At 44.5% G+C, this 27,122-nt stretch overlaps 1 protein-coding gene across 1 annotated transcript; it reads left to right on the top strand.

The window, feature by feature from the left end:
• The first annotated feature begins 1,933 nt into the window (after window positions 1-1,933).
• Tgm7 (transglutaminase 7) lies at window positions 1,934-27,122 on the top strand. The gene is made up of 13 exons (XM_052181466.1): window positions 1,934-1,943; window positions 8,646-8,828; window positions 9,921-10,166; window positions 11,646-11,764; window positions 14,163-14,291; window positions 14,378-14,555; window positions 16,822-16,960; window positions 19,980-20,083; window positions 20,490-20,732; window positions 24,088-24,414; window positions 24,676-24,836; window positions 26,608-26,741; window positions 26,963-27,122. Exons 1-13 carry the CDS (start codon window positions 1,934-1,936, stop codon window positions 27,120-27,122), a joined length of 2,133 nt encoding a protein of 710 aa, XP_052037426.1.

Here is a 27,122-nt window from a genome sequence, read left to right as displayed (position 1 = left end):
GAGAGAGGGAGAGCAAGGGGACAAGGAGGAGAATGGGGAGAGAGGGAGAGCAAGGGGACAAGAGACAAGAAAGTGAGTGAGGAAACAGCAATACCTGGCTTTTTGAGACAGGATTTTGCTCTGTAACAGAGCCCTGGCTGTCCTGGAGTTGCTCTGTAGACCAGGCTAGCCTCAAAGACACTGTGATCTGCCGCCTCTGCCTTGGAAGTGCTGAGATTAAAGGCATGTGCCACTATACCTACCTGGTAGTGAGCGATTTTGACCTGTCTGATTAGGAACTACTTTCTCAATACTTTACACATTAAAATAGGCAGGGAATGTGACAGAAAGCTGTGATTAAGATAGGTGTAGGAACTTTCAGTGAGTCACACAGGTTAACCCAGGGAATTACATACCTCTTACACACCTTTGGCAAGAATCCGTACGAACGTGTGAAGTCTTTGTTTTCTCACAATGATTATTGTCCAATTACAGTTCTTTCAGGAATGTGTAATGGAGAATCTGCTTCTCTTTAAATTGCCTGTTTGGTACACAAATATACATACACACACCACAAACATATACACACATTACCTACTCATACACACATATACCACAAACATATACACACATATCACACACATATATACATATATATCACAGAAACATGTACACATATTACATACACCACACACACATACACACATATATCACACAAACATACACACATTACACACACCACCCACACATACATGCATATACACATACATACACACATATACCACACAAACATACACACATTATACACACCACACTCACACCTGCCATGGCCTTCTTACCTATTTTCTTACTTTCTCTCAAACATTGTTTCCTTCTTTTTCTCCTCAACTATTCATCCATTTGCTGTGTGAGCACCTGAGTGGAGCCCTGCCGAGGGAGGTCAGAGGACAACTTATGAGAATTGCTTCTCTTAACCTCATGTATGTCTTGGGGATCTACCTCAGGCTGCCAGGTTGACAGCAAGTGCTGCTACATACTAAGTTATCTCGATGGCCTTCTATTTGTTTACCTTAAAATGCTCTTAGATTTATTTTTTATTTGGTGTGCATGGGGGATAGTGAGTGTGGAGGTCACAGGATGACTTATGGGAGTCAGGTCTATCCTTATGCCGTGCGTGTCCTGGTCCTACTGAGTCATCCCACTGACCTAGTGTTTCTTTCTTAATGAAAGCATCTTATGCACCAACTGTAGAGTTTACTTTTTACTCGGTGAAATATAAAACAGGTCATTATTATTCTTAGATATTCTTTTCTTTAGATTCCATCTTTTTAAAACAGGCATATCTGTGCAAATAGCTAAATGGCATAATTTTTGTCTTATACTCCTACTAGTTAACAGCCTATCAGAGGCCTTTTAATGTCTCACTGGACACTTTCACCTCCTGGACAGGTCCCCCTTTCCCTATGCCTCATTCTTTGTCAGGGTGCAAAGTTCTCTTAGTCCTAATGGGCTGCGCAGTCCCCTTCTGACTACCCATTTGTTACTTTCCTTGGGCCACTATGTTTTTCAGTCATTCCTGTCCCAACACTGACACTGTTGGGTGATGCCAGCCTACAGGGTTGAGAATGAGTGTGACCCTGAGTCCGGATGTGACAGAAGAGCTCACAGACAGACTGGCTGCCTTTGCCTTCACGTGGGCACTTTACAGCTTAAGAAGGCCACAGAAACAAACCCCTCAGCAAGCGTTTTGAAGGCTTAGTTAGAGGGCAGGGCTTCTTTCCTTAAGCTAGAAGGCACCTGGAACAACGGGAAATTTCAGGGAAGGGATGGGAGGAGGAGGAAGTGACAGCCCCACCCTGCTCCATGATGGAAGGATGGCTCTAAGGCTCAGAGAAGCATCAGGACCAGAACCCTAATGCTGGCCACTTGAAGGGCCTTGACTGACCTGAGGGAGATGGATCCTGGTGAGTACTGGCAATCTCTTTAACTTTTATGAGGTGTTGAGTTCAGAGAGGGATCGAGGCTGGGAAGGGAGGAATGCCAAGAAGCCCAGAGAGCCTGAACTGCTCATGCACCATTCATGTGGAGGGTCTCCTTCCTCTCCTTTCTTCATCTGGGTCTTGGAGCCTGTTCAGACAGTCATCCATTTTCTTTCCTGAAGCTGTAGTCCATCTTGCACTTAAAATTCAGAGCTGGAATGGCTTTGGGAAATCCAAGGAGGACTTATAAAAAGCACAGCTCATTTAATAAACATGTCAATTAGTTACTGCCTCTTACTGATGGATGGATATTTATCTTTTAGTCTTCATGCTTACAAACCATGATGTAATGGATGCCCTGCTGGTGAAATTTTGCAAGGATGTGCAGGAGTATTTTATATGCAAAACTTCTAAGAGAATAAATGTTGGGGCAAGGGCGATGCTCACTTTAAGTTTCGATGGCATCAGCTGACTTTAAGTCTGATGAGTTTATAGTCTCACTCCACAGAGGCAGCCCATCTCCATATGCTCTGAACAAAACAGGGGATTGCTATTTCAAGCATTGTCAACAGACCAAAGGTGACTCTCATTATGGTTTTAGTTTGCATTTTACAAGTATGACAAGATGACTCTTTCTTTCTTATTTATAGCTACTTTTATACATGAGTCAAAAGACTTAATGATTTAACCTGTGTAGGCAACCCAGGAACTACTTTCTAGTCCATAGCTGCTATTGAAACTACTGGGTTTGGGATATAAACGGTTAAGCAGTGGCATAGTCACCAGTAACTGACTAACTGAAAATTAGGTGGTTCCCAGCCTAAGCACTGCAGAGTATAGAATGAGATAAGGTGGGTTTTGAGGCCAGTTCTGTTCCAAGCTACTAAGGAACTTGTACCTTTTGTTTGTTTGTTTGTTTTTGTCTTATTGGTAATTTGGGGCAGGGTCTCAGGTATCCCAGGCTGACCTCAAACTTGCTATGTATCTGAGGGTAACCTGGAACTTCTTATCTTATTACCTAACCTCTGGAGTGCTAGGATTACACGTGGATGCCACAACATCTCAGTGGTGCTGGGAATTGACCCCAGGGCTTTGTGCACGCTAGGCTGGTGCTCTACCAACTGAGCCTCAGCCAATGCCCCAGTTTCTGGATTCTTTGGTACCTTTGAATAATGGAATGGAAATGGAACTGTGGTTTTCCATCATTGTTGGGTCCCCTGGGGCTCTACAGAGAAGCCTGGATTGGGAGATGGCTCCCCAGTTCTTCTAGTAGAGCAGCTCCTGTGTTCATTTCTTTACTTGAAAAAAATACCATACACACAAAAAATGTGGATGGCTGTCTGGAAGGAAGAACTCATATGACCTGGGACCCCTTCCAGGCAAAGAACTGGGTTGTTTAGTCAAACTAAGCTTAAATGGTACTAAGTAGGCGATGCTGGGCAAGTTATTTAACTTTACTAATCACCTTTCTATTTACCTGTCATGTGGAGTTGATAAAAGCTCTTGGATAGTTGTAGAGATAGAAGGAGATAGTGTTCAGGAAGCCTGGAGGCCTCTGAGCACTCACTTAATGTCAGTCACAGACCCAACTACTGGGGCAGGCACCATGGTCTTAAGAGCTTGTGCTGAATTTTACTTGGAAAATTGGTGTGGTGGAGACAGAGAGCTTTAGGGAGGGCCAGGGCTGTCTAGACATGGGCATGGACCATTTGGAGGCCACAGTATACAAAAGTAAGAGTTACTTCATGAGGGTTCAGGAGATAAGATGGGAATCTGTTTGAGCCACAATCTGGAGGATTCTAGGTTTGGTCTTAAACTTTTGAGTTATAAGAAATTTAAGTTTTCTCACACTTTAAATATCCATAGAACATTCTGGTAATCTTACTACATAGCAGAAACTTTTCCAGTTTGTAATCTTTGTAATTTTTAAATTGTAAACTTTCTTATTTTTTTTAAGACAGGGTTTCTCTGTGTAGCCCTGGCTGTCCTGGAACTCACTCTGTAGACCAGGCTGGCCTCGAACTCAGAAATCCGCCTGCCTCTGCCTCCCAAGTGCTGGGATTAAAGGCATGTGCCACCACTGCCTGGCTATTTTTCATTTTTTAAAAAAATACTGAAGAAATGAAAAGGAGTGCAGAATGCATCAAAGTTGTCAAACCATCATAGTAATAATAATAATAATAATAATAATAATAATAATAATAATGGAAAGCAAGCAAGCTAGTGTAGACCCAAGAGTGAGGCAGAAGGAAGGCTTGAATCTACCTGGAGTTTGGTGGCAGAGGCCAGTTCTCCTGCTGGCTGTATCATATGGACCTTACCTTTAGTGTCTCCTCCTGGAGCGTCCTGGGCCTTGGCAATGGATTCCTTTGCTGGCTCTGGTCTTCACCTACACTTGCTGGGGCCTTAGGAAGCCCTGCAAAGCAGATGATTTCAACATGTATTTATTAACTGCCACACGCCATGGCGGCTGGTCCCTGGTACACGTGGGTGGTCCCTTTCCTGTTCTTCCCATCACCTGTATTTAAGTCCCCATTAGCCTTAGACTTAGATCGTTGCAACAGAAGTCTTGCTGCCGTCTCCACCCTTGGCTTTTCCCCTTCTCTGGTCTGGGCTAAACACCACAGCTAAACTAATCCCAATATAGAGTTTTGATGAGTCGTTCCTGTTCAAAAACCCATCCTTAATCAGAGTAACACTTCCTGAGTATAGAAATGTCTGTTCAAAACAAAAGCTTGATAAACTGAAAAAGACTTGAAGGAATGAAACCTTTCCTATAGTTATCAGTACCTTTTCTTTTACTTTTGGCATCTAGGGGATGATTTCCCCTTATTCTTTGATCGTGTGTGTGTGTGTGTGTGTGTGTGTGTGTAGTGTGTATAAGTGCACATACAAGCACACATTTGCACTCATGTCTGTTCTGCACCTGTACAAGCAGAGGTTAGTGTGACACTGGGTGTTTTTGATGATCAGTCTACACCTCATACATTAAGGCAGGGTCTTTCCCTGAACCTAGAACTGCTGATTCATCTAGTCTGGCTAGCCAGCTTGTTCTAAGGACCCCCTGTCTCTAAAAGGTCTGCATGAATTTTATATTCCCATTGCTATATATGAGACAATCTACTTCCACAGGTCTTCAACAAATAGGGTATTGTTAATAGATCAAATGTAGGTCCCATTATTCTTTTGGTTTGTATTTAATTGTGATCTGAGAAAGGTCGTAGTCTTAATTTCTTTTAGCCACTTTTATATGCTTTGAATTACCTCGGCCTTTGACTGTCCTGATGCTGAATTCCTTGAAGTTTCAGCACACATGTACCTGTCCATTCAGCAAATGTGATTTAGCACCTGGTTACCAGGGAAGGCAGGAGATGGAGAAGGCTAAGGACAGACTCCGGAGCAAGCCTGCTCGGGCTTCAATTCCAGTTCTGACAAGAACATTCTTTCATGTCAGGAACAATATTAACACTCCATCACAGAGGATTTGTGAAATATAAATGATTTTAGACATGGATAATGGATTAGCTTGTAGTACAAATTCTCTTAACACAAGCATGGATTTCTAAAATGCTTGGCTCCAGACATGGGGGAGCAAAGATGATCAAGGCCTCCGCTTTTGTGGGGCTAACTCTAGATGCTATTCCGTCCTCTTCAGAAAACAAAGGTGTTATGAAGGCAAGCAGTCATTGGGTGGGGCATCCTCAGTAGCCAAAGAAAGACCCAAGCATGATTGTGGTTTCCTCAGAACCAAGACCCAAGCGGAGGGAGGTGGCCCCGCCCGAGAGCAGGGCTGGCTCCGGTTGTGGTTTCTCAGAGAATTCCTCCTAGGCAGACAAGGGTTTTAGTGTCTCCTCCCACCGTTTTTAAGGCTGATAATACATCCGGATATAATTTCATCCTTTATACCCTTGTCATTGTGTTAATGAAGTGAGCGCCAGGAGTCTTGTGTCTGAGGCTCGCCTCTCCTCTTATTCACACCATTAACGTCGATGGGACCACATCCAAGTCAGGCCTTGTGGGTGCTGACGTGTTTTTTTAATTGATTCTACTGGATTTCCTGCATTGTTGAGCTTCTTCCTGATTCTCTCGGCTTCCCTTCTGGCTTCACTGGAAGCCTTTCCTTTTATTCTAAGTCATGTCTCCTTAACACAAAAAGCCCTTGGGTGAGCCAACACATCATTACATTAAGTGGACTAAAAAGACAGCTTAAGTGTCTGGTGGTGAATATATTTCTTCATGCACGAAGCCTTGGGCCGAAGAGAAGGCATCTTCCCTCTCTCCTTTGCTTCTCAAACTGGAAGAGGCCTAGGGAAAGGGAGCCGGCTGCCTTTAGCAACTCTGCTCTAGCAGTGGACAGACAGCAGCCAGGAAGGCGGGTCTCAGCCCTGTTCTCTCCTGTGATGCACACGTAAGGGCTCCTGGGCCCTTCATGCCTCTTCGAGATACATTACCTTTCAAGGTAGGTGGGCCTCTGGAAGGCATAGGGTGGGGCGCTTTCTTAGGAAGCTTGGGGTCTTGGCTTTTTTCAGGTCCCTAAAAAATATGAGATATCGTCACCTTCTAATAGAACTCAGGCCGGCTGCTTTCACACTTCTCTCCATGACCCCTAATTTACTCTGTGACTCTTTACAAATAAAATCATCCCTGCTTTTCCTGTGGTCCAGGTTTTGGGATACGGTCTATCTTGTTTTTCTTATTGGTCACCTTTCTGCACGTGTCTGTGCACACCAGTGTGTGTGTGTGTGTGTGTGTGTGTGTGGTCACTTGAATATTAAGCACACAGGTGAGGCTTAGAGGACAACTTTTAAGGAGTTAGTTCTCTCCCTCCAGCATGCAGGTCCCTGGGATCTTACCTAGGTTACTATTAGTCGCATCAGCCCCCCTTTTCCTTGCTTACACTTGATCCCATAACCAGTGCCACTAAAATTTCTTCACAGCAGAAGACATAGGGAGCATCCACCTTTTCTCCTAAACCAAAGTTCCAGTGACAAACTGAGATAGAATTCTGACGAGGTTCACTCTGGGAAACCAGCGAGTTTATTGGGCTTCCTTACAGAGCACAGGTGAGGGGTTACTTCAGGGGTGTGTGTGTTCCTCCTTGAATGGGCTGCACCTTAGCAGTGACATAGATGGAGCCCTGCTCCTAGTCTTCCTTCACTTGTATCCATACCATAATTCTTCCAGGAGGCCACATGCTGCTAAGGTAGCATTACATACATCAGATGGCAAGGAATGGCTGGAGACCCAGGTAAGGGTCTCATGATCTTCCTCACTTTTCCAGAGGGGGTGTAAATAGTCACCAAAGTCCACCTGGAGTAAATAACTCTTTTACATACAGGCACAGCTGAACTTTCTAGGACAGTGGTTGTTTGGCTTAGAGGATAGTTATTAGAAACCTACTAATAGGTTGGATTTGTTAGAGGGAAAACCTAATGAATCTTTGTTGACAATGAATGCAATATGAACAGCAGCAGCAGGAACAGTGAATAAATTCAAAGTGAGCTACTACTCAGAGTAACTAAGAATTATCAGGGACTTGTGAGACCAAGGTCTGAAGAAATAACCTCACAGGCTGAAATGAGACCAAAACAGAGAACACACCGTGTAGTGTGAGAGTTCTCTTTAAAGTTAAAACAGTTTGCTTGGTGCTAAAATTTAATTGAGGTAAGTCCTATGTTAGACCTCCTTCAAATCCCTGCTAATTGAGGCCTCTATTTGCAATCAAGAGTAGGTCGTTGGTCTGATGCAGACTGCTTGTAACCCTCATTCACTGATGTAATCTTGGCCTTTGTGACTGTAACCCACATTCACTGACCCCCTTTAACTTGATGCCTTTTTATCTTATCCTTTTATCAATGAATAAGCTGCCAACTCTCTCACCCTCTTATCTCCTCTATTAAAAGAACTACAAGAATCCTGTGGGGGTTGCTCTCTGAAAACCCTGACTTGGAGACAGCAGCAGGCCAGCCTAGAGTGCACTCAAATACAGCTTGCTTCGATTTGGACAATCCTGGACTCAGTCTTTTCTTCCCAGGCTTAACACTTTCTCTTTGTGTGTGGCTTGGTGTGGAAGGTCTCACGCATGCGTCCTTACTGAAGGCCAATATTAACCCTATGTAATAGAAATATGATCATCTCCCTGTTTCTCAGATGAACACACTAATGTCTAGGACTACTAGGTAACTTGTCCAAGCAACTTGTCAAGGTGATAACCCAGGGCTGAGTTACTGTAGAAGCTATACACTTGTCTACTATACTAGGAGAATCTTATAACCATACACTAGATCTACACCCACAATGCCTTCTACATAGATCTGAAATAAAACTGAGATTCAGAAAGTAAGCCCCAAGTAATCCACCCCCTAAACCTGAAAGCAGGGACTTGCCTTAGGCAGCTGTCCAGCCTCCAGACAGTTCATGGGCTTCATTCATACAAAATGTAAATATGTTTATTTACAAGACAGCAGGATGATAGAAAGAGGGGCTTCCCATTATCTGGAATTTGCTTTGCCCCTTGGGACACCAGTCCTCCAAATCTGTTGTCTCCAGGATGGATGTTCCTCCTTGTCCCGGGCTAGGACCTGCTGAGCTGCCCTTTGAGGTTATCCTGAAGTTAGGGGGCAGAGAGGCAAAAAGGTTCATGCAGGCAGGTGTGTACTAGGCAGTGACCTGTTCTTCTTCGCCAAGTGGCAACCTTGGAGCTCAGGTCTGTGGAACTGCAGATCCCCAAGAATAACAAGGACCACCACACTGAGGATCTGGGATCATCAAAGCTCATCCTGCGCCGTGGCCAGATCTTCGTCTTAACGATAGTCTTCAGTCGGCCGTTCCAGCCCCAGAAGGACCACCTCACCTTTGTGGCTGAGACAGGTGAGCTCCCTCTGAACTCAGGTTCCCTCAAAACAGAAAGTTCACCATGGGGAGGGGATCTTGTCTCCAGTCTATGAGGTACCCTCCTCTCTCTTCTGGGACCCCCCAAACCCTTTTACCAGTACTGTTGGTCCTATTAAGAAAATATTTGTCGGGGCTGGAGAGATGGCTCAGCAATTAAGAGCACTGACTGCTCTTCCAGAGGTCCTGAGTTCAAATCCCGGCAACCACATGGTGGCTCACAACCATCTGTAATAGGATTGGATGCCCTCTTCTGGTATGTCTGAAAACAGCAACAATGTACTCACATACATAAAATAAATAAATAATAAATCTTAAAAAAAAAAAAAGAAAAAAAAAGAGAAAATATTTGTCTGGCTCAGCAAACTGTAATGTTTAAGCCACAACAGCCAACTTGTAAGTACACAAACATGGCATAAAACTATCCAGACCTCATTTTAATTCTTATAGAAGACTTTAAGTTGGCACTACCAGGCTCTCATTTTACAAATTGGAAGTGGAAAAAACAAAAAACCAAACAATAACAAAAAACAAAGGCCCAAAGATTTCTTTTGTTTTGTTTGTTTGTTTGTTTGTTTTTGTTTTTTGAGACTGGGTTTCTCTGTGTAGCCTTGGATGTCCTGAAACTCACTATGTAGAACAGGCTGGCCTTGAACTCAGAGATCTGCCTGCCTCTGCCTCCTGACTGCTGGGATCGAGATTAAAGGAATGTGCCACCACTGCCCAGCTGAGGCCCCCAAAATCTTAAGTGTCAGTAAAAGCCTTAAACCAGGGCTTTTTAGTAAATGTCTAGAGAAGATATGGATTCTGTCAGTCCACTGTGAGTCATACACATTTATTTTACCATTTTTATATTATTACTGTGTGTGTACTCTCACACTGGGAGGGTAGAAGTGGGCATCAGATCCCCTGGAGCTGAAGTTACATGAATTCTGTCTCACGTGAATTCTGAGTCAAACTCAGGTCCTCTGCAAGAGCAAGGGTGCGTGTTTAACTGCTGCACCACCATTCCTCCAGTTCCATCACAGACATTTGAGCCTTTGCCTGGGATTCTCTTTCTCTCCTCCTCAGGACCAGAGCCGACAGAGCTTCTGGGGACCCGAGCCACTTTCTTCCTTGTCCAGCCCCGACCTGAGAATGTTTGGAGTGCTTCTGACTTCATGATTGACAGCAATTCTCTCCAAGTCTCGATTTTCTCACCGGCTAGTGCGGTCATTGGCCACTACACACTGAAGCTAGAGATCTCTCAGGGCCAGGGTCCTGGAGTGACTTACCTACTGGGGAACTTCATTTTGCTTTTTAACCCATGGAGTACAGGTAGGGCTTGCTCCCAACTTGTAGAGCTAACTCCATGCATTGGAAAGTTTTTTCAGGTTCTTCTGGCAAAGCCTGGCGATACTCATGGCATATCTGTGCAACATATTTACTATGTGCTGAAACGAAAAGTTAACTTTGTCTATGTGTGCACCTACTTGTGTGAAGTCAGCTTGTGTGTGTGCGCACCTACATGTATGAAGTCAGTTTGTCTATGTGTGCACCTACCTGTGTGAAGTCGGCTTGTGCATGTGTGCACCTACATGTGTGAAGTTGGCTTGTGTGTGTACACACCTACATGTGTGAAGTTGGCTTCTGGGAGTTGGTTCCAGCATGTGGGTCTCAGGCCTTGACCTCAGGTTACCAGGGTTAGCAGTAAGAGTCTTCACCTGCTCAATCCTCTTAGCAGCCCTAAACATCTTTTTAAAATTTTCTTTTGCAATATGGGTTCTCGGTGAATTTGTCTAGGCTGATACTAAATTCACAATTCTTTGTCTTAGTTTCCTGAGTGTTGAAATTATCGACATGCTATGACAGACCTGCCTGCAAAGATCACTTATAAAGTTTTTTTGTTTTGTTTTATTTTGTTTTGTCTTGTTTTGAGGTAGGCCTTCATTACACAGCCCTACTGGCCTAGAACTCACTCTGCGGACTCACAGAAAATTTCAAATCCACTTGTGTCTGCCTCCCTAATGCTGGGATTAAAGTGTGCAACACCACATCCAGTCCCACAAAGAATTTATTTTATTTTATATATGTCTCTTCCTATAAGTGTCTTACACACATGTATATGTGTGTGTTTTTACACTGTGTGCATCTTGGTGCCCATGAAGTTCAGAAGTAGATGTTGTCCCACAAAGAAGTTTTTTTTAAAGTGGTTTATTTACTTTTATTTTATGTGCATTGGTGTTTTGCCTGAATGTCTGTACCAGATCCCCTGGTACTGGTGTTACAGATGTGAGCTGCCATGTGGGTGTTGGGAATTGAATCTAGGTCTTCTGGAAGAGCAGCCAGTGCTTTAACCACCAAGCCATCTCTACAGGCTCCACAAAGAATTTTTAAAAACACGATGAAAATACCCATACTGTAACATTAAGTGAGGTAATTTAGCAAGTGGAATTCAATTTGATTCTAACTAATTGCACATATGCATGCAGCAAGAGAACAGAATATATTATAATGTCATGCTGGGTATTTCTAAGTAGTGGGAATGAGTGACTTTTTTTCTGTATTCTCCAAAAGTCTGAAATAAATTTATAATTTTCATAATCTATATTTTTATAGCACAGATTTTGTTGCTATCCTCTGAAGATGCACATGGCTGGATTTTAAGAGGGTCAGGTCTTAATCTCTGCAGCCCACGGTCAGCCGCTGGCTTTCTGCTTCAGAGGGGTGTTATTGCTTTTACGATGCTTTTATTTCATGCTTGTCCTTTCCCTTGTGAGTTTCTTTTTTTTCTCCCCACTCTTCCTTCCTGCCCAGAGGATGATGTCTACCTGCCAAGCGAAACACTGCTGCGGGAGTATATCATGAGTGACTACGGCTTTGTCTACAAGGGTCAAACACATTCCATTACCTCCAGGCCTTGGAACTATGGGCAGGTAACACTACCTCCGGGAGGGAGGATAGGCTTGTTGGAGGCTGAGAAAGCATGATGACAGCAAAGCCACGCCTGTAATGAATGTTTATGTACCAGTTGTCAGCCCTACCAGGGGCCAGCTCGGGACAAGCCTTTCATTCTTCTATGATTTGAAAGCAACGGCCCATGAGACAATATCTCCTACCACTTCATTTGAAAACAATTTTTTTGTGTATAGGTGTTTTACCTGTATGTCTGTATACCATGTGTATGCCTAGTGCCCTAGGAAGTCAGGAAAAGGTGATGATTCCCTGAGATTAGAGTTACAGAAGATTATGTGTTAGTGACTTTTAAAAAAAATTAAGAGTATCTCTGTTTTCCTCTTAATCCATCTAGCTCCTAAATATTTGTGACTGGACTATGTTATATTATTTAACAAACTTTAATGGCACAACAACTGAGCAGTATTACTCTAGGCCTATCCTCTAAACCAGTCTGGCTACTGGCCAGCTCTCTGGCCCCAGGTGTTTTTCTCATGATCTCTCCTGGACTCTCTCCCTGTGGCTAATCTCCACTTCCGCTCTCTTGCTACCAGATCCTTGGCTGGGCAGAAGCCCAACCCTATTCTGTCCCCTGCTCAGTCATTGGCTGATCAGCTAGCTTTATTGAACAATCAGGGAATAATTGGGGAGCAATGTTTACACAACACTGAGACCAGAGATCTCAGAATGAGGACTGCAACCAGATATGGGGGCGCAGAAATCAGCATCTGGATAACACAAGGGCAATCTTTACACAGTGCCGGGAATCAAACTCAGGTCCTCTGGAAGAGCAGAATTCTTATTTGTAAAGCAATCTCTCCAGACTCTCTCCCACTGCTTTAATTTTTAAAATTAAATTAATTCATTTTACCTATTTATGTGTGTATATGTGCATTGGTAAAAGCATGCCATGGCACATATGAAAGTCAGAGAACAACTTGGAGTCATTTCCCTCCTACCACCACGTGGGCCCTGGAGATTGAACTGCTGTCATCAGGTTTGGTGGAAGGCTCTTTCCCCCACTGGACCATTATGCCACTATCCATCCCACCTTCGTGATTTGTATAACTCACATGATACACAGACAAACATAAAACATCCATACACAAAAAAATTGTGGGTTTTTTTTTTTTTTTTTTGGTTTTGGTTCGTTGTTGTTTGTTTGTTGAGAAATCAAAGATTTCTCTCTGCAGACCAGGTTGTAGACCTTTCTGTAGATCAGGTTGGCTTTGAACTCAGAGATCTGCCTGCCTAACCATGGGATTAAAGGCATGTGTCACCACTGCCTGTCTTTTTTTATATTTCCTGTTTGTTTGTTTGCTTAGTTTTTCAAGATATGGTTTCACTGTGTAGGACTAGTTATCCTGGAACTCTCTCTTTAGATCAGGCTGTCCTCAGACTCTCAGAGATCCTCCTCTTTCTGCCTCCCGAGTGCTGGGAATAAAGGTGTGATCTTCCTCAGCAATGGTGCACCAACACTTCCTTACTTGTTTGTTTTTAAAGGCAGTTTCTCACTCACTTGGTTTCCCAGATTAGCCTTAATTTCCTATAGAGCACAGACTGGCCTTAAATGTGAAATCCCCGTCTCTGTGCTGCAACACTACTAATTTTTTTTTTTTTATAACTCACCATAAAAGAATACTTTCATGCTTTAAAACTGATGGGAAGAATTTTAAAAAAACACAATTTTGAGACTTTAGACAGCATGTGAAGTTTAAATCTTGGTATCCATACCCTGTTGCAACCCTGTGTCATGTGCTCCAGCATTTCATAGATGGGGTAGATGTTGGGGCGGGACAACTCAGACCCCAGGATCTGGGCCTGAGTGGAAGCTAAGAAGGTCAGCCTGCCTGCTCTCCTGTGCTGCCCAGGTGAGGCGCAGGGCCTGCTCTCCTGTGCTGCAGCAGGCAAGCTGCCCTTTCTATTGTTTTGAATCTGGAATTTCAAAACTCTTCTCTCCCATTTTCTCAAATCTTTGCATTTCCATCAAGAGTCACACAGTTTAATTTTTTACACTTAAGAGTACTGGCTGCTGGGTTCAATTCCTAGCACCTACATGGCAGCTCACAACTGTCTGTGACTGGAGTTCTAGGGGATCTGATACTCTCTCATAGGCATAGATACAGGCAAAACACTAATGCACATGAAACATTAACAAACAAACAAATAAAGAAATACAACTTCTGATTCTAATACATTTCCAGTTTGATTTATATCCAAAATGTGATTGTGTCTTATGATAAGGCTCCAATGTACCTGTCACACAAACACATCACAGCTCGTTAAGGCCCAAGTTTCTGGATTCTACACCTTTTTTTTTTTTTTTTTTTTTTTTTTTTTTTGCTTTTCTCTGATTTCACCCTTGAAATGTCTTGCAAGTTTGAAGAGGACATCATTGATATCTGCTTCGAGATCCTGAACAAGAGCCTCTATTTTCTAAAGAACCCATCTAAAGATCACTCTCAGAGAAACAACGTGGTATATGTATGCAGAGTGGTGAGCGCCATGGTAAGAACAGAAGCTTCCCGCCCCTGCCTGAGGATGGCCTGAGCATCTCCTGAGTGGTGTGCAAACTGCCTGTCTGCCCTTTGCAGATCAACAGCAATGATGACAGTGGTGTGCTTCAGGGGAACTGGGGAGAGGATTACTCCCAGGGCACCAGCCCTCTGGAATGGAACGGCAGTGTGGCCATCTTGCGACAGTGGTCGGCCAGGGGCGGGCAGCCTGTGAAATATGGACAGTGTTGGGTCTTTGCCTCTGTTATGTGCACGGGTGAGTGAAGTCTCACCCACTGATTCTTCCTGATTTCCCCTTCAGACCTGGCTATGATAATAGCTACACCCAGAGTCTACTGCAGCTCATGAAGGGTCTAGAGCTCACCAATGGCCCATGGTTAAGGAGCAGTGTGTGCATGAGTTCTTCATCTGCATGCTAACCAGTCTCTAGGGGATGATCTTTGCAATCATTTCCCCTTCTCGCTGATGAAGACTATTAACAGTGGGTACCTGAGCATGGTGGGGCATTTGAGAGGTGGGAGCAGTTGGATCAGGAGTTTCTTTGTCTATACAGGGAGTTAGGCTAACCTACAATAGATGAGATCTTGCCTGAAGAGACAGACAGACAGATAAACTGGTGGCCATTTGGATAGACCAACTTTCAGTCCCTACAAAGGCAGAACCCACCACCTGCTCAGCTCACGGTGACTGCAGTGGGACAACAGGTGGAAGATGGATGTGCAAGTAGATACATCCCAGATAGCCTGACTGCACACATAGACCTCCCCGAGAGACTTGACTCACAATCAAAGCTTTGCTACCTTGCTAACTTTTGAGGATCAGGAACACTTTTCTCAACTGAGTGCATTCTCAACTGTTTAGAATTCAGGGCCAAATTCTTGGCCCAAGTATCTGGAAAGATGAAGAGCCTAGAGTACCTGTCTCCCTCATGCAAAGCAGAGCTTCTGTGGGGCTATCTGATCGCACCCTGTGCTATCTGATCACACCCTGTGCTAGGTGTTTGCTGAGATAACAGGTTGATTCCCTTAGAGAAGGCATAGGATGAGAACAGGCTGCTGTTTATGACTCTTTGAGGGGAATCATAGTCTTACAGTTAGGTTCTGGGGCCTCAGATGCAGAGATATAAATCTGAGTAGGCATCAGGAGACCTTATCAGCTTACTCGTGAGGTGGGGCTGTGGCTACTCTGGCCTCCTGTAGCCTCCATTCTGCCTTGGCCTGGAAAGTTCCCAGTGGTAGCCAGGTGGGCATTATGGGGTTCACCTTGAACCTTCTGATCCTAGGAAGAGCAGGAAAAGGACTAGATCCATGGCTTGGGCCCCTCTCCGGGCCCTTCTGTCCTCACAGGCCACAGAGTGTTGGGGATGTTGAACAGAGCGAGCCATAACCAGCTGCCTGCAGGCCAGGTCTGAGTCTGTACACCTTGCAAATGTGTGGAAAGCCCAGGCACAGTGCTGGAGAAGACACCTAACAATGACAGGTGTCTCTGCTGGCCACTCTTCAGTGTGTAGAGACAGAAAGACTCTTATTCGTATTCCCTTTACTTAAAAGGCAAACAAACAAAACAACAATGTGATTTTAGCAGGTCCTTAGACCTGTCTACCGTCCTAGGAAGAGTGGATAGGAAAGACATCTTCTGAACTTATCATACTGACAGGGGTGCGGACCTAGTCCCAAGACAGCTTGACTCCTAACTACACCTGGTTGTAGGCAGTTAGTAGGTGTGCAAGCATGGGATAATGTCGGCTATGACAAACACAGCTGTGCAGTCATAGCTTTACGTACCATTCTGAGGAGCCACAAGAGGGAGCTGCTGGCTTAGTAAAGCTGGTAAGTAGTTCCTAATCTCTGCTGTCACCCATTGTATCTCTACAATGGAATCAATGTTCTATCTATAGCCACTCTCCTACTTGCTTGTTTGTTTAGCTATTTATATAGGATGTGGTGCTGAGGAACGGAACTCAGAACCTTGCACATGCGGGGCAAGCACTCTGCCATTGAGCTACACCCCAAGTCCTCTAATTTTCATCTTTCTTTCAACTCTTTTAAGTAGAATGACAGGTTCAGAGTTTCAGAATTGAAAGCCGGGCAGTTCAACTCTCCACTTTCTTACTTACAAGGAGACTAACCAGAGAAGTTAAACCACTTACCCCAGGTCACAAAGTTTCTCTTTTGGAACTGGTCAATTTTTTTTTTCTTTTTAAAATTCTCATGAATTTTAGTCTTGTTGCTTTTAACTTGGAGAGCTGCTGAGGAAAAAAGAGCAGGGAACAAGAAGTTAATTTTTTGTTTTAAGTTGCTTACAAACGATTTCTTTCACCTTGTGAATGGATGCCACTGGGGGCAGGTAGGCAGGCGGGCAGGCGGGCAGGCGGGCAGGCAGGTGGACAGGCGGCAGGAACTTCTCTTTGTTCCACTCTTTGGGAATAAAACAGTTGCTGCGAGTTTGAAGGTGAGAAACTGCATGGAAAGGTGATAATTCTGCCCCTCATGAGCTCAGCCATCTCTCCTTCCTCTCTGTAGTAATGAGATGCTTGGGTGTTCCAACCCGAGTCGTTTCCAATTTCCATTCTGCACACAACACAGATGGCAACTTGACCATCGACACCTACTACGACCGAACCGCAGAGATGCTGCCGGCTCAGAGGCCAGACAAAATCTGGTAAGAGGTTTTGTTTGCAACAGCTCAGCACCGTCCCGGGTGGGGCATGAGACCGATTCGGCTTGCCTTGGATGTGTGACTGTCCTGTAATACCTCGTTGGTGATGCTTAGAGAATTCCCCAGCCTAGGAGGCTGATCTGGCTAATTAGATCATCAAAGGAAACTCGTCCAGACATCATAGGCATCGGAATATCATCCTGCACCCTTGGGACCTATGAACTGCTGTGTTTCTGCTCACTGGCCTTTCTGAGACTTTTGATTGTTAGCAGTCAGTCTCCCAGACCTGGAGGCAGAGCCAGGACTTACTGGTCTGGATTTCTCTGCTTAGCTCTTCAGTCTGGCTTTCTCTGGGGCTAGGGCAGAGGGAGCTTTATCTGTGCGTCTGTGTTTCCCTGTTCCCTGCACCACCCTGGGTCTGCTTTCCCACTCTCTTTTCTATTAGTTTCCAGGTGTGAGAAACGGAGATGCACTTTCTTCTGTAAAGTGCAGATAGTGTCTACTCCACAGGGTTGTTAGGGCTGAAGGACAGTGCAGGTGAGAAGGGTTTTCAAACTGGGATCTGTAGACTGGGACCTGAGCCATAGACTGGTTCAAGATCAGGGGCTATCTGAGAGGGTTGTATCCCTTCCTTAGAACGCTGTCTACATAACTGAACGTAGAACTGAATCTGATCAAGAGAATGCCAGACAAGCTGCCAACAGGGCTCACTTGGGGTGGGGGGCTGTTTTCAAAATCTCAGCATAATGAAGAAAGGCTGAGGAACAGATCCAACATCAAAGGAAACTAAGATATTACAAGAAAATACAATGAGTGAGTTTAGCCTGAGTTCTGCAGGGCAAAAAGACTATAAAGGACATTACTAGGTCAACTGACAAACTGAAGTACAAATAGCAAATTGGTTGCAAAAAGGTCATATCCCTAAGTGCTAGGTTAATTAGGCTATATACTATTTGGAGGGAAATTATTTACATATAAAAGAAGACAAATGGAAGAAAATGTTATGAACAGATGAGATTTTTTTGTATAGTTCTTGCAACTTTAAGTTGGCAGTTATTTTTTGTAAATATTTAGTTTTTATGAGATACATACTTTTCAAGTTTAAAATTTTCATTTTATTTATTTTATATCCCAACTGCAGTTTCCCCTTCCCCTGCCCTTCCCCGCCCCATCCACTCCTGTTTCTCTTCAAAAAAGGCTGACCTTGATACACACACACACACACATCAGCCAGTCATGATATATCAAGTTGTAGAAACACTAGACACCTCTTCCAGTATTAAGGCTTCACAAGGCAACCCAGCAGGAGGAAAGGGTCCCAAAGGCAGGCAACTGAGTCAGAGACAGCCCCTGCTCCACTGTTAGGAGTCTCATAGGAAGGCCAAGCACAACTTAGGTGCAGAGGGCCTGGTGAGGCCCTTGTGGACTCCTTGGTTGGCAGTCCAGTCTCCGTGAGCCCCTGCGGGCCCAGGTTCGTTGATTCTGTCAGTTTTCTTGTGCTATCCTTAACCAGTCTGACCTTTACAGTCCTTCTCCACCTCCTCTTCTGAGGGATCCCCAAGCTCTGCCTAATGTTTTGGCTGTGGGTCTCTGCAACTGTTTCTATCAGTTGCTGGGTGAAGTGTCTCTGATGACAATTGGCAATTTTTTTTTAATTCCTTTTTCTCTTTTGCTGCTTCTAGGTTTTTTATTCATTTGCATATATTTTATGAATTTTATGCTACATATCACAGTTAAAAACTCATTTACACAGAAAGTATTTTATTTCATTGCCTATTACTGTTTTATATAAGGACATTATAAAAATTATTTCTTTTATTTCCTTATATAAGTGTAGTCCTTACACCTTATCAAGGAAATTTCTCTGTGCAACAGGTGGAAACTAGTACAGAAAACCACAACCAATCAAAATGCAGAGTTGTGGAGCCCAGTCCCAACAGATACTTAAGAGTGTTGTTTACAAGCTGTATTGTACTACGAGCACGTTCCTCCAGACCCTGGCCTCCCCCTTCCCCTTCTTCCTAGTCCCCTCTGTTCCCCTAGATGGTTTCACTTGTATTTCCATATAATGTGTGTGTGTGTAATATATGCATGCATATTTTTTATCTATCTATAAAAATCTAATAGCTGGCAAGATTGCTCAGTGGTTAAAGATGCTTCTTGCCAGAATCCCAGAGTCCCAGAACCTACAAGGAGGAAGGGAAGAACTGACTCCCAAAAGTTGTCCTCTGACCTCCACATCTGTGGGTATGCACAGTCCCTCCCAAGATAAATAAATGTTAAAAGATTAAAATCTAAGAACTACAGTTGAGTGAAATCAAGACATTTGTTTTTCTGATACTGGTTTAACTTACTTAGCAAAGTTATTTTCAGGTGCTTCTATTTTTCTACAAAAGACATGACTTTGTTTTTCCTTTGCTCATGGTGTCATTCCCACATTGCTTTTAGGAGTACAGCCAATTTTATGGCATTAACTCCTCCAATTTGTAAGCACAGCAGGTCTTTTTTTTTTTTTAATCTTCTAGCACCATCTTTAATTTCTTTCTTCAGTATTAAAGTTTTCATTGTAGAACTCTCATTTCCTTGATTAGATTTATTCCAATATACATATGTTTTTGAGGCAATTGTGAATATGATTTTCCCTTTATCTATTTGTTTACTTATTATTTATATATTTACTTATCTACTTACATATCATTTATCTGTTTATTTACTATTTATTTATTTACTTATTTGTGAGACAAAATCTCTCTATGCAGTCCTGGCTGTCCTGGAACTCTTTGTAGCCTAGGCTAGCTGCCAACTCACAGAGATCCACCTGCCTTTGCCTCTTAAGTATTGGGATCAAAGTCATGTGCCACCACTGCCAACTCCTAGATTGCTTTTTCTATTATAATTACTTTCTAATACAAAGTAGAAGAAAATAGAATTATAAGCCAAGGCCATGAAGTACTCTGCATGAAGTCTGGTGCCTGAAAACCCCTCAGGAAATGTAAGCTGTGGCTCCTTCCCTCTTCTGCAGGAACTTTCATGTCTGGAACGAGTGCTGGATGAGCAGGAAAGACCTTCCACCAGGGTACAACGGCTGGCAGGTTCTGGACCCCACGCCCCAGCAAACCAGCAGTGGTGCGTATAGTGGTGCATAGGGATCGTGTGCAGGGGCCAGGCTCTGGGAAGCCAACAAGAATGAGCACCCACATAGCCAGAGGGGTACAGCAGTTTCCCAGTGCCCTCACTTCCCAGGGTTATAGCCTAGACAATGTCAGGTCCCAGGCATAACTTTGCCACCGACATTGGAATCTCCGGAATGAGCAGTGAGCTTGTCCACTCTTTCCCTGCCTGTAAATTCAGGAAGACGGTGTGAGGGTCAGACAATTTAGTTCACATAAGTGTATTTGGTAAACTGGAGATGGCCCTGGTGGGCATCATTACCACAGCCTGTCATTTCTCATCACCTCCCACGGCCACAGCCCACCTCCTCAAGCCCATGTATCTACAGGGATCCATGTCCCACAGTTTGTTTCCTTCACAGGGTTGTTCTGCTGTGGCCCTGCCTCTGTGAAAGCCATCAAGGAAGGGGATGTGCAGCTGCCCTATGATACCCCTTTTGTGTATGCAGAGGTGAATGCTGATGAGGTCGTTTGGCTTTTTGAGGATGGCCAGGTCCAGGAAATCCTGGCCCATAACACCAGTTACATCGGGAAAGAAATCAGCACAAAGATGGTTGGGTCAGATGAGCGCCTGGACATCACCAGTTCCTACAAGTATCCAGAAGGTGCCTGGGCCTTGCATTTTGGAGGGAGTGGGTATATCACTGGGGGACCAGATTAAAACACCACTATCTTCCTCCTCCTTAGACAAACTCCCAGGGGACTGGGAGTGTATTAGATCATGGGTACTTGATCCTAGAATAGATTTGCCTAGATTTAGCAAATAAAAGTATAGGATGCACGATACATTAAGACAAATACATTATTATTGCAAATATGTCCCAAATGACATCTTTAATTTTTAATTACATTTATTTATTGTGTACATGTATAGATGCACATGCAGAACGTGTGTGTGTGTGTGTGTGTGTGTGTGTGTGTAGGCCAGAGGACAACTTATGGAGGTTGGTTTTCTCCTTCCATTACACGGGGACTGAACTCATATGAAGCTTGATCGCGGGTGTCTTTATCCGCTAAGCCATCATGCCAACTCTGTACGAGACATCCTTCTGCTCAAAAGAACTCACTGTTTATCTGAAATTCAAATTAACTGGATATAGTTTATAGTGTGTGTTCCAAATATTGCATGTAATTTATAATAAAGATTATTTACTTACATTAACTTCACATTTAATTGGAGGTCCTGCATTTGATCTGCTAACTCTATCAGGGTCACACATCTATTTCTCTGTGTCCATCAGAGTAGGGGTAGCAGCAAGGGGAGAGATGGACACTCAGGAGGGAGAGGGCTCCGGGCCTGTGGATGGGAGCAGACATCCCTATGGAGAGATTCGGGGGACTCTGGCCACCTGAGACCTAAGCAAGGCTCTGCTGTGCTATAGTGGGTGCTGTGAGCCATCCTGGCAGAGGTTTTCTTCTTGGTTATTCTTGAAGCAGCAGCAGGGGGCGGGGAGAGCGTGGGGGGGGGGGGAGGGTTGTATGGGGATGGGGGGTGGGTAAGACTTTGTCTTACGAAAAATTTAGGGTTACTGTATAATAAAAGGTTTACTTATCAAAGTCTAAGTTACTATGCTAATGTAGCTGACCTGCCTTCTGTGTTCCTCTGAAGCCAGAGACTGCAGTCTCAGGCATTTAACACCTCATCCTAAAACAGGAGGAGATTAAGTAAAGGATTAGTTGCTAGAGCCTTTTCCCTATTGTCCAGATGCCTCTTACTTGTCAGTCTAGGAGGAAGTTAGGAGCAATAAACTTCTATTGAACCAGGAGAAGAGAATAACACTTGCAGAAAGAAAAACATCTACATAAGTGAATATGCACAATCTCACATAAATTCATAATACATATTTCCAGGCAAAGTCAGCTGGGCCCAGCTTGCATGCATTCTCACAATTTCATACTTACACACACATATGCATACATTCTCACAATTACATACTTACACACACATCCATACTTACATATGCATATGGAGCAAAAGACCAAGCACTAGTTCAGAAACAACTCACTCATTCTGGATGAAAAATGGACTCCAATATTTATTGCATCGAGAAAGAAAAAACGTCCACCCTTTAATGCTAAATGAATTAAATCCATGTTTGTAAATAAAAGGCTTTGTTTCTCTTAATAAGACTAAGTCTGTCTTGTCCTTACCATGTGGCCTGTCCCGTCCATGGTGAGGAGAAGCCTGCCTGCTCCTTCTGCTCTCTGCAGCATCTTCTTTTTCCCTCTTTCCCTCTGCCTCCTGCACATTGATCTCTTAGTTATTTTATGTTACCTATAATTTCTAAGTCATTCCACTCTGCATTCTCCTTCTAATCTTGTTCTCTTCTGACTAAAAACTCCTCAGTTCAGTTCTTCTCTCAGCTCTGTCCCTCTCACCCAAATTCTTCTTATCTCTCATCTCTTTGTCCTCAGACCTTAAACATCTTTCAGAATACATGATCACATGTTACAAAGTTCATCACAAATTCACACAAAATACCAAGTCATAAATTGAAATAGAAGTTTACAACATAGAATGTTTACATGCATATCCATTAGGAGTAATTATCTAGCTAGACATCTATCCTTTGCCTTCTCTACAGGTTCATAGAAAGTTTGAAACCATAACTAAGTTATAAGTGAAGTTTTGTGTAGATAAACCCAGTCAATATTTTATCTTCTGTCCTAACACCTATAATAAATCCTAGTTCCCTTTTTATAACTTTTGGTTAATTGTTTTACAACCATTTGGAATGTGCTCTGAGTAGGAGAAAATCTGGTTGCCATCTAAGAGTAATTAACTTGTGACACTTGGGAGACTGGCAGAGTTCTCATTGCAGATTTGACTATTAGAAAAGGACCTAGTAGCAGTCCCATTATAAAAGAGCTTAATAATCACAGATACAATTTTTGGAATTCTTATAAGATCATCATTAAAACTTAAGTCATCTATTTGTCTACATAGCATCACTATAAGACAATACATCTTCGTGGATCTGCAGAGATCTGCTCCAAAGGGGTGTGTTATTACTTATTGATTATTATATATGTTTAATAATAATAGGAAAAGCATATTAATAGCAGGAATCTTTCCTAAATTTTGTCCCACACAGCCTTGCTGAATGCAGGCTTACCTGTCGCAGATTATATAATAATCTGAAGCAGGCATTTCAGGATGATCACTTGCTAGTATATTAGCTTGTCCCATTACAAGCTAATATAATAATAATACAGGTGGGTTAGCCTGGATCATCTTCCATGCCTCTGCTTCTTATCAGAAATGAGATAGCTCCCCTTGAAAGGCTAAGTGAGCTATGTGACAAACACACTGGAAGCATAGTAAGTCCTCTAGAGGAGTCCACAGTCTGGAGTAAGTTTGAGTTTTGGGCCTGGATGTTGAATTATCCCCAAGGGAAAGAGATGAAGTTCTATCTAAAGAACTTGAATTTTAGGAGAGAGCATGCAGGCAGGGAAAAGAAGCCTCTTGCCTTGATGATGACGACAATGACGGACGACGACGACGACGACGACAACGACGACAACAACAACGACGATAGTGGTGGTGGTGATGTTAGTGGTGGCGATGGCGATGACGGTGGTGGCAGTGGTGCTAATGGTGATAATGAGGCTATATTCATGACAATAACAGTACTGATGGCAAAGAACCACACTGAATATTACATTCAGCAATCACATTATCTAACTTTTTAGCTACTCTGGGCAGCCCAGCATCCTCCATACGATAGAAGCAAACACTGAGAGATGAAGAGACTGTGGAGCAAGGGGTTAAAGGCAGCCCTGAGCAGCGCTCGCCTCATCTCCGCCATGGGTGTTTCTCTGTGTGGCTTCTCATTGGATACGCACGGTTAGGGCTCCTGGCTGGCAGCCCAGAGCTCAGTCATTTGTTTTCCCAAGGTCCTTGGTCTCCTCTGCCCTACCTGACTAACATCTTTGTTCTGTGTGGCTCTGTTCTGCCAGGATCCTCTGAGGAGCGGTCTGTATTCATCAAGGCTTCCTGGAAGTTGCTGGAACCAAGAAGGAACTCTTCTTCTCTCCTGGATCTCTTAGGGTCTGAGAGCTTTAAGGATAAGCCTGTGAGGCTGCAACTCCATCTGGCTAGGGCACCCATGTGGGGCCAGGACCTGCTGCTCATGCTACATGTCCAGAGGGTGCCAGTCAGAGGCCGTGCTCAGGGCCCCATCGGACTGACGGTGCGCTTTTGCGCACAAGCCCTCCTGCATGGGGGTGGCACTCGGAAACCGTTCTGGAGACACGTGGTCCACTTGAATGTGGATTTTGAGAAGGGTGAGTTTGTAGCAGGCATGAGAAGTCACCTGTAGAGAGGGAGCTTTGGGTCTGTGAATCAGGCTGGTCTAGCCAAATCACAGAGAACCCCTCTCCCAGGACACATATCGCAGGCAGGGGAGCTGCTGTTGCTGGACAATTGGGTGCCAACTTAGTACCTGTGACAGCATCCTAACATGTCTGACAACAATGACCTCTGAGTGTAGTGTTTCCTCCTAGCCCATCCCTTGGACTCAAGACGATGTTTTTGCCTATGTTTAGAGCTACAGTGGCCGTTCCTGCTGCCCTACAGCAGTTACAGGGACAAGCTGACAGATGAAAAGCTGATCCACGTGTCTGGCATCGCTGAGGTTGAAGAGACAGGGCAGTTCATTCTGGTCTTAAAAGATTTCTCTCTGGAGCCTCCCCACTTGTCTATTGAGGTGAGGTCTCTGAACAGAGATGGGGGCACACAGGCTCTAAGATGTTCTCCTCATGGGCTTGTGGGGGTACCATGCCCTGTCACAGATGACAACAGTGTGGTCACTGAGGCTTTATTCTTGGTCATAGGCAACAGGCTGAGAGGTGGCAGGCTCTGGCACTCTGCATATAGCGAAGCATGGGACATGAAGGCATCTTAGGGAGGCCATGTTCTGCAAAGGATGCTGAGGAGGATGCTGTGTAGAGAAGCGATGCAGGCATGTTACCGCGGAGATGTATTAAGTCAGGAGATCCCTTCCCAAAGGCCAAGTAAAAAGACAGTGATTTCAGATGTGCATGGATGTGGGGAGAGGAGACAGATTTAAGACAGACTATATGGTTGAATGCAAAAGGTGAAAGAAAATAAGAAGTGAACTTCAGATATCGAGACCCGATGCCAGAGTGGCTTGGATGGCACTACAGAGAAGGAAAAATTCACAAAGGAGGCACATGTCCTGCCCGTCTCCTGCTGCCTGAGCTGTCCTCCCCTAAAGTCTTCTTCCCCACCTTTCTGCTCCTCTCCTAGAGTCTTTCCCACTGCCTTCCCAAGCCCAGTTCTGACCTGGCAGCCTGGTTAACAGGATTCCTGACACTAGCTACAGTAGAAGTGTTGGATGGGTCTGTATCAGATCATAAGTCAGCTGGCATCTTTGTGGTTCTCACCGGGGCATGCTCTCAGGTTCAGGCCAGGCACTGCTGGATGCCTTCTGTGGGCGGCAACAGAGGGGCAGAGTTGCAAACATAGATTGATGCTGAGGCAGGGCCCTGCCTGTTATCCAGCACAGGGTCCCAGTTGTAATGGGACCAAGTAGGCTATGGCTTGCTCCGTGTGGCTGTAAGACCTGTGGGTGATGAATGTCACTGTGCTGGATTCCAGAGTTATTTTCTTCCATTTGACTTTGACGCCCTCTTTGGAGACTTAGTTCTTTTGTTTGAATTTCAGGTAAGTTAGGATGTGTTCTTCCTCCTCTTCAATACTCTGGCCAAGCATGTTCTCTGAACATGCCCTCAGTGTGATCTGGGTGGACAGAGCACATTTGGGTCCATTACTCATTCACTGATGCTCACCATCCAGATGATACTCTTCTGGTCTCCAGGACTGAATCCTTGCCTCCCTTTACAGGCTAAGGCCATGCTGCCCCCATGACATTGAAGCACTGTAGACAACTGGGGGGTGGGGAACAAGCACAACCTGCTGATCTCTGGGAAGATACTACAGGCTGGGAGGAAGATCCTGGACTAGGATCCAAGACCCCTAGGTTAGGTCCTGTCTCATCGGCAATGTATCTTGGGATCTCGGCTTCGTCGTTTCTTTGCTGGTGGAATGATATTGTTGATGGCACGTAGATGGTACACATGACATTCCTTCCTGGTTCTATGCACGGCCTAGATACTACTAAGCAATCCTAACTAGTTGGACTTGTGCTTGGTTTCCTACTTAACACATGCTAGATACCACTAATCCGTTGGGACCAGTACTTCAGGTGAAATCCAGCAGGCATCTTCAAATAGAAGGTGAGAGGGAAACTCTATACCCAATCCTGCTGTGGAACTTTCTAGAGTGCCCTGAGCTTCTAAAACAGGTGAACATACGTCTTAGTTTGAACTATTCTACCCCACTAGTAGCACCTACCCTCTAAGCAGTCCCTGGTGGTCACAGGAACAGTTGACTGAGTGGGGTGTGGCGGCTGTGAGGCCAGGGACCTAGGGCACCTCTGTCTTCTCCCCACACAGGTGTTTGAAAGGGCTGAGGTAGGAAAGGCCTTGAACATCCACATCACACTCACCAACACCCTAATGGTGCCTCTGAGTAACTGCACCATGGTCCTGGAGGGAAGTGGCCTCATCAATGGGCAGATGGTAAATGAGTGAGTACATCATCAAGGCCCCTCCCCAGTCTTCCTGTGGTGCCAATCTCTGAGGGACTGTGCCTCATGAGACTATTGGATCCTCCCTCATCTCCAGATGCCACCTTCTGGTCCTCAGTAGTGGGGGAGGGCCAGGCTACTCACTAAGCAGATCTCCTTGTCCCATTGCCCATCCAAACTGCCAGTTCTCCAGGCTCCAAAGGGCTGCTTTTCCCTTTCAGCCTTGGGACTCTAATGGCCGGACACACCATCCAAATTCACCTGGAGCTCTATCCCATCAAAGCTGGGCCCCACCAGCTGCAAGTCCTCATCAGCAGCAGTGAGGTCAAGGAGATCAAAGGCTACAAGGACATCTTCATTGCTGCAGCTCCAGCCTCCTGA

Source organism: Apodemus sylvaticus, chromosome 5 (assembly GCF_947179515.1).
Source record: "Apodemus sylvaticus chromosome 5, mApoSyl1.1, whole genome shotgun sequence".
Taxonomy (NCBI): Eukaryota; Metazoa; Chordata; class Mammalia; order Rodentia; family Muridae; genus Apodemus; species Apodemus sylvaticus.
The sequence above is the reverse complement of the archived record's forward strand: the minus strand, read 5'-3'. Positions and strand labels throughout refer to the sequence as shown.